General features: G+C 34.6%; 1 protein-coding gene and 1 pseudogene across 1 annotated transcript; one reads left to right on the top strand and one right to left on the bottom strand.

Annotated features, from left to right (window-relative positions):
• Positions 1-441: 441 nt before the first annotated feature.
• LOC143596676 (serine/threonine-protein kinase UCN-like) lies at positions 442-2,491 on the top strand (annotated as a pseudogene).
• Positions 2,492-10,520: 8,029 nt separating this feature from the next.
• Positions 10,521-12,780, bottom strand: LOC143596670 (transcription factor bHLH130-like). Its single transcript, XM_077075380.1, has 6 exons — positions 12,336-12,780; positions 11,624-11,895; positions 11,377-11,544; positions 11,148-11,213; positions 10,891-10,959; positions 10,521-10,804 (listed from the first exon to the last, which is right to left on the bottom strand). Exons 1-6 carry the CDS (start codon positions 12,778-12,780, stop codon positions 10,751-10,753), a joined length of 1,074 nt encoding a protein of 357 aa, XP_076931495.1. The 3' UTR covers positions 10,521-10,750.
• Positions 12,781-13,140: the final 360 nt, after the last annotated feature.

Below are 13,140 nucleotides of genomic sequence, written 5' to 3'. Positions count from 1 at the left end.
TGATTGATTTTGAGCTTCATAGCTGGGCCAAACCGCCCACAAACATTTGCCGCAGGTCCAACTAGGCAAGATCTTTCCGTTGATTGGTAATAGGTCTCGTAATATCATCTGTAGCATAAGTTATGTCTTTTTTAAGTTTGAACAAACGTCTCCACTTATTCCCTATCAAACTTAACTATAAATAAGTATGCTAACTCTTGAATCAGCTAACGATGAAATACTATCGTTTACATTTATCCCAATTCACGACTATACCCTTGGAATATTTTATAACATGAGGGAAATAGTTACTTTAATTGTTTTTTGATATAAATAAAAATGATGGCACAATATCCTGATTTAAAAATGCTGTGATTGCAAGCATAAATTTGTGTAATATCAAAGTATAATTATAGGGTGGCACATCACACCTCTACTCCACTCCCTCAACCTCCATTCCATTAATGGCATCCTCACCGGAGTTACACCTTCAAAATCTACGACCAATTAAGCTCTTAGGCAACGGAGCCATGGGCACAGTCTTCCTTGTTCATGATCACCTAACCGATCCATCCGCGCACTCCAAATTCGCCCTCAAAGTCGTCGAAATATGCTCCGTTCACGACAAGTCGGACACTGATCGCCGTGCCCGGTGGGAGGTTTCCGTCCTCGAACGGTTGAACCAGAAGCCCCACCCGTTTCTCTTCCTTCGGTAAAGTTAAAACTCTTAAGTGTGTCTTAGCAATAGTGTAATTGTGTATTGTAAATTGTAATTTCAAGAAAAACGGGTACCGAATACGATGCTGGTTACACTTTAATAGTCATCTCTATACAGTGCCACTATCATTACCTAATATGTAATGGTACTAAAAATACTGATACCAAATCTATCAATTTATGGCACCTATACAGTATGGGCGCAAGTACCGATACTAGTTACGAATGCTTACCGATCTTTATTCTATAAACTTAACTCATATTTAAATAATACTACCTTATAAACTTAACTCATATTTAAATAATACTACCTCTAACGCTATGTAGTCGATATCGCCGATATATCACTGATATACCAATGATATATCGGTTATCGGCCCCTTAGTGAAATTTCATTCAAAATATCGGTTTGAATATCAGTACCTATAATATCAGCAATATTTGACCGATATATCACTGATATTCCGATATCAATGTTTTAAGTCTTATCAATTTTTAGTGTTTAATGTTAGTTTTTTAAGTCTTAATCAATTCTTACTTGTTATGATTGTTAGTGTTTTGCAAGTTGTAAAAAGTTCTGTCAATGGTAGGAGACTATAATGAATTATTAGTGCTAAATTGCTATATATATATATATGAATTTTACATGATATTAAAATTATTGATATCTCACTGTGATAGCCGATATTTTAGATATTGGTCAAACCGATATCCGATATTTTTCCGCATTAACTACCTATCTTTGATGTTTGTCAACTCATATCGTCTTGATCAGGTAATCGGGTCGTTTGAGAGTGAAGAAATAATGGCATGGGCTATCCCGTTTTGCCCCGGTGGTGACCTAAACGTCCTACGTCACAAGCAAAACGACGGCGTTTTCTCTCCGTCGGTTATCCGGTTTTACGTGGCGGAAAATCGTGTGCGCGTTGGAACACCTTCATACCATGGGGATCGTGTACCGTGACCTGAAGCCTGAAAACATTTTAATCCAAAACTCCGGTCACGTGACTCTAACCGACTTCGACCTGTCACGTGCCCTCAGTCCAAAATCCTTGTCTTTGATTACGTCATCGGAACCGGAGATTAATAATAATAATAATCACCGGAAGTTTACACCGTTCGTTAAACTGAAGAAACTGAACACGTCACGTGTGTCACCGATGACACGTCGGACGGCGAGTTTTTGCGCCGGAGAACGGTCGAATTCGTTCGTCGGAACGGACGAGTACGTGGCGCCGGAGGTCGTCCGTGGCGACGGTCACGAGTTCGCCGTGGACTGGTGGGCGTTAGGGATACTATCCTACGAAATGTTGTACGGTACAACTCCGTTTCGAGGGAAAAACCGTAAGGATACGTTTAACAGAATACTAACGATGCCGTTAAGTTCACCGGAAAACCAACGCCGTTGACGGACTTAATCACGAAGCTACTGGAAAGAGATCCCACGCGCCGGCTAGGGTATGCTGTTGGCGCGTGTGAGATCAAGCAGCACCCGTTTTTCACTGGATTGCAGTGAGACCTGTTAACGGAAGTTGTACGGCCTCCGTTTATTCCGTCAAGGGAGGACGTTGAGTCAACGTCTAAAGTTGGTTGTTTGACCGTAACGGAGTATTTTGAGAATCTTAGGCAGACGCCGTTAGTGTTGGAATCTCCGTCAAGAGTTGAGTGTGGATAGAAGTATAACGTCTCGTTTACGGAGTTTTAACTCAGGTGTTTGTGTATACAAGGAAATAACGGTAGGGCGTTAACGGCGTGAGTTGACTGTTAAGTAGGTGAGGCGTATTTAGGGATTGTGTATTTTGTAGGAATTGCTTAATAAAATTTCAATAATTGAAAATAAATAAATGTTATGTATTTTATTGTCGATAATAATTGCAAGAAATTTTAGATTTCATTGAAACGTTTACTTGATATGGTTACATTGATAGAAGTTAGTGTTTGGATTATTATAACAGCCTATAAATAAAGGTTCACCTATAATGTGTTTTAACAACTTTTGACATGATAAAATCACTTTTTTTTTGGCTTTTGGCTTGCATTATTAGCATAGATGAAAAATTCATTAGATTGTGTATAAGATTGTGTTGTAGTTTAACTAGCAAAGGCTAGTTAAAGCGTTATATTTAAGTCATGTCACTGGCATAGTGGCATATAGACGGTGGGCTTTAACTAGCCAACATTTTAACAATCACAGTATGAGTAAACTAGGTTTAACTAGATATTAAAAAAAGAAGAAGAAAAAAGATGTGATTGGTTGTTAGTGAGGGTGGACGCCAACTTTTGAGCATCTTGGACGTTAACCGAATGGCACTTTTTTTAGGCTGCATGGTTGATTGGGGTGTTGTGGTTAGGCTGGACGTTAATGGCTTAGGTGGCTGTGGCGCTGGCCATTATGCTTCCCACAACGAGCAACTTAGTATGTAACACGCAGTCAAGTTGTTTGTATGAACCTCAAACTTCACATTCGTAGTGGGCTACCTAAATTTATGAACCTCGAACAAAACGAAATAAACCGGTTATGATTACTCGTTGGCTAAAACAATTTGATTTTCAATTGATAGTTAAGTGCTTTGATCTAGTGGCATACTGGATTCTTGATTTGATGACTTTGGTTTTGATTCTTGTTTTAACGAGTTTGATTTGGTTTTCAAAACGCTATTGTTTTCTTAATGACTTCAATGGCTCTCACGTGTGTGGGATATTAGATTCTCTCTTGTCATGCTTAAAACACTTCATAATTTTCACTTACTTTTTACTTGGGTAAAAAAGTTAGATAAAATACTGTTGGGGCATCAAACATCACTATCCACATGAAACATTGTGACCGGTAAAGCTTATGACTTGTTAATGAGATGTTCCATCAAAACATCAACATTCTAAAAATATCTCATAAATGTGTTGTACCATTTTGTATAAATACGGTGTCTTATTTTACTAAAGTAATATTTAAAACTAGCATGTGGAGTATAGAAGTACAATATCATCTACTCAGTTTCATTAGTGTACTTTCCTAAAGTATCAATATTGGTCAGCATATATACTTTTTTGCTTAAAAGCATCATTAAACTTGTGAAAAAATGCGAGTGAAATAATAAGAATGAGCTTTACCGTTTAGAAGATGAGTTGACACTTTGTGGTGCCATATGCTTATTATAGTTCCTAATTAGTTTTATTTATATTTCTAAAACAAGAAATGTTAAAGTTATAAGTCATGAAAGAAAAAGAGAGAAAAAGAAAAGCAATTGCAATGTTTAGCCATGAATAACCACCAAATTAGAGCATCTTGCAAGGAGTCCGTTGATCTCAATATCTCATGGACACACATTAAGGGGAGGCCAAAGGCTCGGGAGAGAGAAGACAACATATGTGACCATGAACGGTCTATGAGAGACGCTTGCAGATTTTGTGAGAGTGGAAGGAAAGATTAAAGAGAAGGTGAGTAGTTTGTGAGATAGTATTCGGCCAAAGTTGATGTGAAGGTTTGTATACTCCCGAATTTTATCAAATACTAAGGTTGTGTGTTGTGGCTAGCAAGAGCTAGTTATCGTGTCACGTCATTGCCACGTCAACAGTGGAGTTTTAACTTAACTAGTGTGTTGTGGGTTGATTAATTTTGTTTAACTAATATTTAAAATAAAAGAAAAAAATAAAGTAAATAAATGTGCATGTGTTTTAATATGATTGGTGAGTTTGAAGTAGACCTGACCCATTAAGAGTGGATAGCGCCACCATAGGAATAGCGCTAGAGTGCAAAATGGTGTTGGACGCCATCATAATTAGTAGCGTTGTGATTTAACGGCGTCATGAGAGGCTGACTCGGCCCATAGCGTCTTTTCCTTTCTCCACGACGAAGAGTAAATAGTAATCAATCCATCAATACACTAGTTATAGTTATGCAAATGAATTGACTAGTCTTGCTAGGCCTTAGGGTCTATTTTCACAAAGTTATAAAAGTAGGAACTAATATGATTAGTAGACAAAATTTCTGAAATTACGGGACTGAATTTGATGTGTTCGTGTTAGCCTTCCCCACTATCTTGACTTATACAAAAAGAAGCCGTCCACGAAATATAATATAGATAAAATTAATGAAATTAAACATTTTCATATGGACATTTACTCATTTATACTCCAATAATCATGTTGTACCAATTAGATTTTAAATGTACACAAACAAATTTCGAGTATACAATGTTATATGCAATTATTACTATTTAATAAACTTTGGCAAATTTTCAGAAAGTTAAAGATTACATTTAGACAAAGTAGATACAAGGAGAAATGAAGATCAATAAGAACATGGTTGACGGAGGCCTAAAACTAACTAAAATATTAAGACATTTTTTCCTTTTTTATTTTTATGTGTATAACACTAGAGAGTATTCAAAAATTATGAAATATGATTGACATACAGTGATAATGGACATGAGACCTTCCTCATTCGCTTGTGTGAGGTACTAATTATAACGCTTTAAAAAACCCATATATAATACATAAATTCATAACCCCTATTTTGGGGGTATAAAGCATGAGGCTTAAAACCTTGGCTAAATTCAGCTGGTTTAATGGTTAATCCTGAATAAGAATAACTATAAATAAAATAAGTAAAAAGTGGGACATGTTATGTTACGCATACTTCAGTTGATGAATCAACAAGCATTTGATAAAAAGAAATATAAACTTGTAATTTAATTAACAAGTTTTATAATTTTTTTATAAGATTTTCTTAGAAAAACGTTTGTGAAGTAGGTGGTGGGGTTCCATATTTCCAAACCAAGAATACATACTTCCGACAGACTCATAGCCACGATTGGGTTGTCGTGATATATAATGCCACTATGGCAATAATAAGGTTAAAATGTCATCGTACCTTTTAAGCTAATCCAATACTAATCGAGTGTAAATCCTACCTTCATACATCATGTTGCGGTTGTTGTTGCCTTATCATATGCACAGTAAATTTCTATACATAATCGGTTAATCATTATGTTTATTATTTATAAATTCGCTTCATAAATATATCAATCCTGGAAACAGTTATCTTTACATAGGGTGGTTCGCATGGATGGATTCAGAAATTTTCTTTATTGGTGTTATTCTTTTTTAGTTCAAGAATATCTATCAACTTGGCGTATAAATTCTCGGGTTGGTTGGTCATTTTAAACTTGTATAGTACGCTCATTTATAATATTTACTTATCGAATGCAGTTGGTCACTCTAAATATTTATATAGCATCTATAAAATTTATTCAATATATATATATATATGTGTGTGTGTTTGTGTGTGTGTAAGAAATTAAGATAGACAATAAGGCAAAAACAAGTAGGTCAGGCAATTTGGTTGCCTGCAACTAGGGGTGTGTTTTTTAACCGTACCCGTATAACAAATCCGACCCGAATGAAATCGATATCCAAATAACTCGACCCGAATGAACCCGACCCAATTAAACTCCTAACCCGAACCCGAGAACAAATAATCGGGTCATTATTTGGGTTGAAATATCCCAAATCGGGTTAACCCGAACAACTCGAATAACCCAAATAGCTAGGTTCGATGTATTATAAGCCTAGGACAACCAAAGGTCTCATGCTTTTTATGTCTTGGTTGCTGCATACGTATAGTCTATTTATCATTAATAATTAGTTATGACATTCTATATTCATTCCATTCACAGTTTAATTTAACAAAACCCGAAATCTCCGTTGCTTATATGTATTGATTGGTTGTTCTTCTTTTTCATTCCATAATCCACAACCGCAAAAATCTGTGAAGCACTCCTACTACGCTCTGACTTGGTTCAATCAAATCTATTTCAAGGTAACACTTTAAATCTTATTAGATTAATCTAGTCTGATCTCTATTTCAAGGTAGCATTTTGAATTTTATTATAGATTAATCTAGTTTGATCTTTAATTTAGTGTTTTCTACAATAGAATTAGAAATTGAGGAGCAAACTTGAAAGTATTTTTACAACTGTCACAATGAAGAGTGAAGACCGTTTAAAAGTTTATTTTTATCATCTTTTTTATTGTTAATTTTATGTTTTAAACATTTTATTTCTACTAAGTTTTTTGAATTATGAAGGTTTTGGATTTTGTTATAGTCGAATATGGTTTTATGTTGAGACTTGATTATGGTTTCATGAACGTTTGAATTATGGTATTATTTATGATCTTGTTAAAGATTTTTTTTAACTTGTTAAACCCGACCTGAATTAACCCAATTCGAACAACCCAAAACCCGAACAAACCGGCCTTATTTGGGTCTGTTTTTGGGTCCATTTGCTTTGAGCAAAAACCCGAACAACCCGACCCGAACAATCCGAAAGAATAATAACCCGAAGAGCACCCCTACTTGCGACTATCTATACAAAATTTAGTAAAAATATTGTAAACCAAATCCAAGCAGGAAAAAAAATATAGAGAAGAAGAGATATAAAAACACGCAGTAACTATTTATACTAAATCCAATAAAAATGTAGAAAACATCTCGAAGTTAATTAAAGGAAATACGTAACATTTGCATAGATTATATGAAATAATATATATATATATATATGTATATGTATATATATATGTACCGAAGAATGCTTGAACTCATGACCTACCACTAATACTCTAATAGAGATACGAGTGAGTGAGTGAGTTGAGTGACTAACTACTAGGTCAAGAAAAATGAGTGTGTACGTTAAGTTATGATAGTCATCTATTGCGTGTATAAGGGTTGTCGAAATATATAATGTCACTCGAATTTTGAATGCAGAAAGTAAACATAATTTTTTTTACCGGTTCCATATGCCACCGATACCTAAAGGGTATGTCCGTCCATGGTTGTCCATTGTTCAGAGACTATAGTGGACCGAACCAAAACTAATAAAACAAAAGGAAAGGGGGATCGACTACCCGGTTATTACACATTTTTTTGGAACAATACTAATGCACATCTAAATATCTAATAATCTATTGATACACAATTGACAATTCATGATGGAGGTGTATGAGCCAACATGTGTATAGCTGGCCCATGGTTCAAACCGTCAGGAGTCACGACACATTCATAGGGACCATTTTAGATTCTTCGTTTTTATTACTAAAAAGTTATTGCACGCACCTACAAAACCAACTGTTGTTTTCACCAATTTGTCCAAAACTATGATCCATCAATTCACGGACTCTTATTTTGTAGACAACAATTTTAAGTGCACATTCACGGATCTTAATTCCTAGCCGGAGCTGACCCACTAAGCGCGCTACGCGTATAGGGTTCAAGCACCTCTAGCTATACCTTTCGTGAAATGTGTATGTTATGTGTACTACGGATATTTAAATTGACATCGTACTTTTTCAAACGTCAACTCTGTGATACTTGAATTTAAGGAAATAAACCATAATCAAACTTTGTATCATCCCACATGGCATGCATGATGAAACCTATTATTGCTATACTATTGCTAAACCGTAAGATATTGTTTATTATTGGTCAACTATTTTGTTGAGTACAAATGAAAATAGTAACAAAGGAACATAACAAAATCATCTCCCTTAAAAACTGTAAATATTATTCCAATCAACCACAACTAATACGATCCATTTGTTATATTCATTCCACGTTGATGAGTATGCTCTACGAAAAGGAGTTTACTATATAAGTTTAAGGAGAAACTTCAATTATATCATGAAGAAAAACTTCAAGTAAACCTTTTAATTTATCTCACATTGATTTTACACTTTCACTTCGAGTTGATAGACATCATAGTACTCACACGACCCTAAAACTATTACGTGTAATTGATAGATATCATAGCTCTAAAAAAGTAACTGAAGTAGTAAAACTAAACCTTGAATCCACCCCTATCGGTAACAATCATATCAATATCAATAACTATAAGAGGTTGCTTGGCAATCTCGAGCTGAACCATTAAAAGACCTCACTGATTAAGAGGTAACTTCTGAGTCATTCAGCATGTCTTTGAAACATAACTATTAAAAGATTTCATGAACCATATAGTAAAGGTGTTTTTTTATAAGTCAAACACACTCTATTTCTTACCGATTCACACATAACCCCTTAATGAGAATATTAGGAGGCTACCAAATAATCCATAACTCTAGTCACAGTTAACAAAATTTAGCTTTAAAACTCTAGTTGTTGACTTGTTTTCTCTCACTTTTCCTTGAAAACCATTTTAAGATTTTAAGATAGTGATTTGTCTTAGGCCCATATTCAGAATAATTAATTTGGCCCATTATTTTTGTGTTTAATGTTGATGTTCAGCCCATGATTGCAAACCTACCACCCTAGTTCTATTCATTATATTTCTGCAATTATTTCAAAAGATATGGCAAAGCACTATAAAATCTTTGTATGTTTAATACATAACTGTTGAGATATATATATATATATGTGCTGGTAAGCTGAAGAAATCAATGAACGTATGATGTGGACGAGTCATGTTCAGATGATAGTAGTAGATTTTAAATTAATGTTTATTTTAATTATTTAATGAGATTCTCTATGAGAAATAATGGTGGTATGAATGTGCAGAGAGAAGGAGTGGTTATGCTGGTAAGGATGTACGGTTGTGGTAAAAAAGTGGGACAGTTGAAATTTCATCATATGATTCGAACTTGAGTAATGGTGTTTACTGAGGCTTATCACAGATCCAAGCACCGTTTTAAAAAAACAATAGACATCATAGGGACGTGTTCGTGACATGAGCTGAGCATTCGCTAAGGACACCCACGTTTGTAGTGAAGAACGGGACCGGGCATGGTGGCTGGGTCATGGTTGGGATGTTTATTTTTTCTTCTCAATTTTCAACTTTCAAGGATTTAAAATAATTTACTATGATATATAAATAGTTGTATTATTAAACTTGTTAGATTATAAAATATAAGTAATAATCAAGTCCGAATCATATGATGAGAATAGATTATTTTGTATACAAGTTTGTGAGTTTGTTAAAATAGAATATTTTTGTAAAGGATGAAAGATTAATTAAGAAATAGATTTTTAAGAAATAAAGATATATCGCTGATTTGACAAGTAATTGACCATGTATATAGGGGCTTTGCGCATCATCCACAACTCTCTCTCTCTCTCTCTCTCTCTCTCTCTCTCTCTCTCTCTCACGGGTCCCCTTTCCCTTCTCTCGCTATTTATTTACTTAGACCAATAATCCAACCTCACATAGCTCCTCACTTTCTTCTCTCTTCACTCAGCAACCATTTTTGGCGATCTGTAGCGATGGACTTTTGCTTGTATCACTCTTCCCATCCTTCACCCCTCTCTTGCACAATGCAATCACCGCCGGTGTCAGTTTGGTGAAAACCCCGACAATCATGTGTTTAAAGAAAATATGTATGGCATGCTAAAAGGTTATAAGTTCGTTGTAAGTATGATAACACTACAACGCAAATTGCTTCATCGATGGATCAAACAAAAATAAAGCAAAAACTAGTTTTAAAAGTTTGGCGGTGATTGGTTGATGATCACTAATGAACTACCTACCATCAATGTGTTTAAAGAACTAACAATATGTATGGCATGCTAAAAGGTTATAAGTTCGTTGTAAGTATGATAACACTACAACGCAAATTGCTTCATCGATGGATCAAACAAAAATAAAGCAAAAACTAGTTTTAAAAGTTTGGCGGTGAATGGTTGATGATCACTAATGAACTACCTACCATCAATGGAACTATGACCATTGACCAACATGCCAACGCGAAACCACCACCAGTGACCAGTCCACCATGTGTAGCTCACTACCTACCATTATGGATAGCGTTTTGAGGCCATGGTCACGTTACTAGGCGAGAAACTAAAAGGGAAATAGAATACAACACTTAATCCAGTCTTGAGTACTACTGCTATACAACAATAACCTATAGTTACAACAATGGAGTTTCTTATTCCCATAGCTATCCATCTATATTCACCACTACAGGTGCATAATATTCTTCCTAATCATCCCAACATTTTTCAAGTTTCACCTTCTTCCCATTCACATATCATTTACAGAAACAAGACATGCTTATGCCTAGACTCATGTTACAGCTTCCGTTTATGTGCACATGTGCATTTTGCATGATTCTCTGAAAGTGTCTGAAAAATGTTTAAAAAACAAAGCATAAATAGTCGTATTTGCAAATGATCAAAATAGTTATGCTTGCTTTATTCATATGTCATACCTGGGCTTCTTTCTGAAGTTCTTTTATATAGTCAACAGCTAAATCCAGCATGTCTGCTGTGTTTGTTTGCTGCATCACATTTGCAGACTTAAATTATAATAATAATAATAATAATAATAATAATAATAATAATAATAATAATAATAATAAGAATAAGAATAAGAATAAGAATAAGAATAAGAATAAGAATAAGAATAACAATAACAATAACAACAATAATAGCATTAAATTTAATTTATATAAAACTTTAATCTTACCTTGTCCATATTTGGTACAAGCTCTTGTAGTTTCCTCATTCTTTCACTTATTCGTGTCCGTCTTACCTGAAATGATCCAAAAACAAGCATTCACTTGTACATTCACAACATATGAATGACAACAAACATTTTACATACTTATAACATGATAAAAATTTCTCAGTTTAGAACGAACTCATTTAACCCTTTACTCAACCCACCCGACCCGCCATTTTTCAAACATATTTACCCTCTCGGCAATGCTTCTCGGGTGAGTAGCACAACCCCGTTTTGCTCGGCTCTTTAAGGGCACAGTATCCTGAAATTGCATTAATTTATCCAACTCAGCAGTTCTTGCAGGCCAACTCAAGTGATGAACAAGTGAAGTAGATGGACGAATTCTCGCAACATCATTATGCTGTGTAAGAAAATTTATAATCAGGTTGAAAAACAGCTAAAACAATCATCTACCATACAAATTATTAACCATCAAATACCTGATTTTCAGAAGAATTTAAACTTGATAGCTTACTATGATCACTTTCTCCAAACTCCTTCAAGAAACTATCCGACAAAATATCATTATCATCCCAAGAACTCGAACCAAAACCTCCATCATTAAGTTCACCTTTCATTTCCATAACTTTCGCCTCGTTTTCAGGGATTCGAGGCAGCAAACCAGACGAAAAACCCGCGTCATTCTTCAACCTCTTTGTTATATTCCCCGCACGAGCTCCAAAACCATCCATCGATCGCATCACCGGGTAACCTATGAATAATATAATTAACAATTTCAAATCTTGATAAAGTTCTTGTAAACTGTTCATTAACAACAAACAAGAGGCAAGTTGAGTCTAAAAAAATTCAATTATATATAGTTATATACCATCCACTTGCAGTAAGAAATAAACATCTAAAATCAAGATAATTGCTTTTGTTGGAAAGTACATGTACATGTACAACATAGATATCAAAGGATTAGCCTTTTTTATCTACAAAATCTTACCTTATTAGGGTTCCATCAATTATCAAAGTACTGTTCATACCAAATTCAAGACTCATATAATTTTTCCCAAATAGTTATTCAAGAGTATAATAATGGACTGTCCTGCTACTCAAAATAAAACAAACATACAGACAAAAACCACTTACACAAATTCAATTATTGCAAATCTGATACAGAAATCCAAAATAACAGAGAGAAAGTACCGTTGTCGAGATCTAAGTGAGAGAAAAATCCAGCCGGTGAGCTACTCTGACGGAGAAGATTATTATTATTATTATTATTATTATTATTATTATTATTATTATTATTATTATTATTATTATTATTATTATTATTATTATTATTACTATTATTATGATCTGATTGAGGCTGAAATTGAGTTTGAGTTTGATTTTGATAAACAATCGGTTGCTGCTGCTGTGAATCTGAATAAACCTCCTGCTTAACTGAATCCATTAACTGCTTCTCAAAACCCCCAAATTGAGTCATAATCTGGTCCGTTTCGGCGTTAGAAACCCTAGAATTGAAGAACGGATCGGTATCGTCGTCTGCATACATCCCGCTGTTAATCAAATCGGAGAAGTAAGAACTCGGGGCGGATCTGTATCGGGTCAAACCGGACTGTTGATTTTGGAGATTTGGATCCATTAAACCCTAGAAATAGTAAATTGGAACTGAATTTGAGTAATATCTAAGAGATTGAATGAAGGTGCTAGCTAGGTTGACTTTAATAGTTGATTGAATGTGTAAAAATAGAAACTGCTAAAAAATAGCATAGGATGATGAGTGGGTACTGAAGATAATAATAATAATAATAATAATAATAATAATAATAATCAGAATATCAAGAATGGATGAGTGGGATGCACAGCGAATGAGAAGTGCCATTGAAGGATGGAGGGAGTAGGTTCAGGTGAGATTTGTGCACGCATGTGAATAGTGTTGGGAACTGAGGGTAAATATTTTATTTTATAATGATAAATCTTTTGGTGTTACTGTTTTACCGTT

The sequence above is a fragment of the Bidens hawaiensis genome, unplaced genomic scaffold (genome assembly GCF_021521415.1).
Source record: "Bidens hawaiensis isolate Kalapana, Puna unplaced genomic scaffold, B.hawaiensis_p1.1 tig00046835_1, whole genome shotgun sequence".
In the NCBI taxonomy this organism is placed as follows: Eukaryota; Viridiplantae; Streptophyta; class Magnoliopsida; order Asterales; family Asteraceae; genus Bidens; species Bidens hawaiensis.
The sequence above is the reverse complement of the archived record's forward strand: the minus strand, read 5'-3'. Positions and strand labels throughout refer to the sequence as shown.

Coding starts and splice junctions, on each gene's coding strand:
- LOC143596670 (XM_077075380.1), bottom strand. CDS start 12,780: ATGGATCCAAATCTCCAAAATCAACAGTCCGGTTTGACCCGATACAGA. Junction 10,960..11,147: donor TTGTACCAAATATGGACAAG/GTAAGATTAAAG, acceptor AATGTGATGCAG/CAAACAAACACAGCAGACAT. Junction 10,805..10,890: donor AACTTCAGAAAGAAGCCCAG/GTATGACATATG, acceptor AACATTTTTCAG/ACACTTTCAGAGAATCATGC.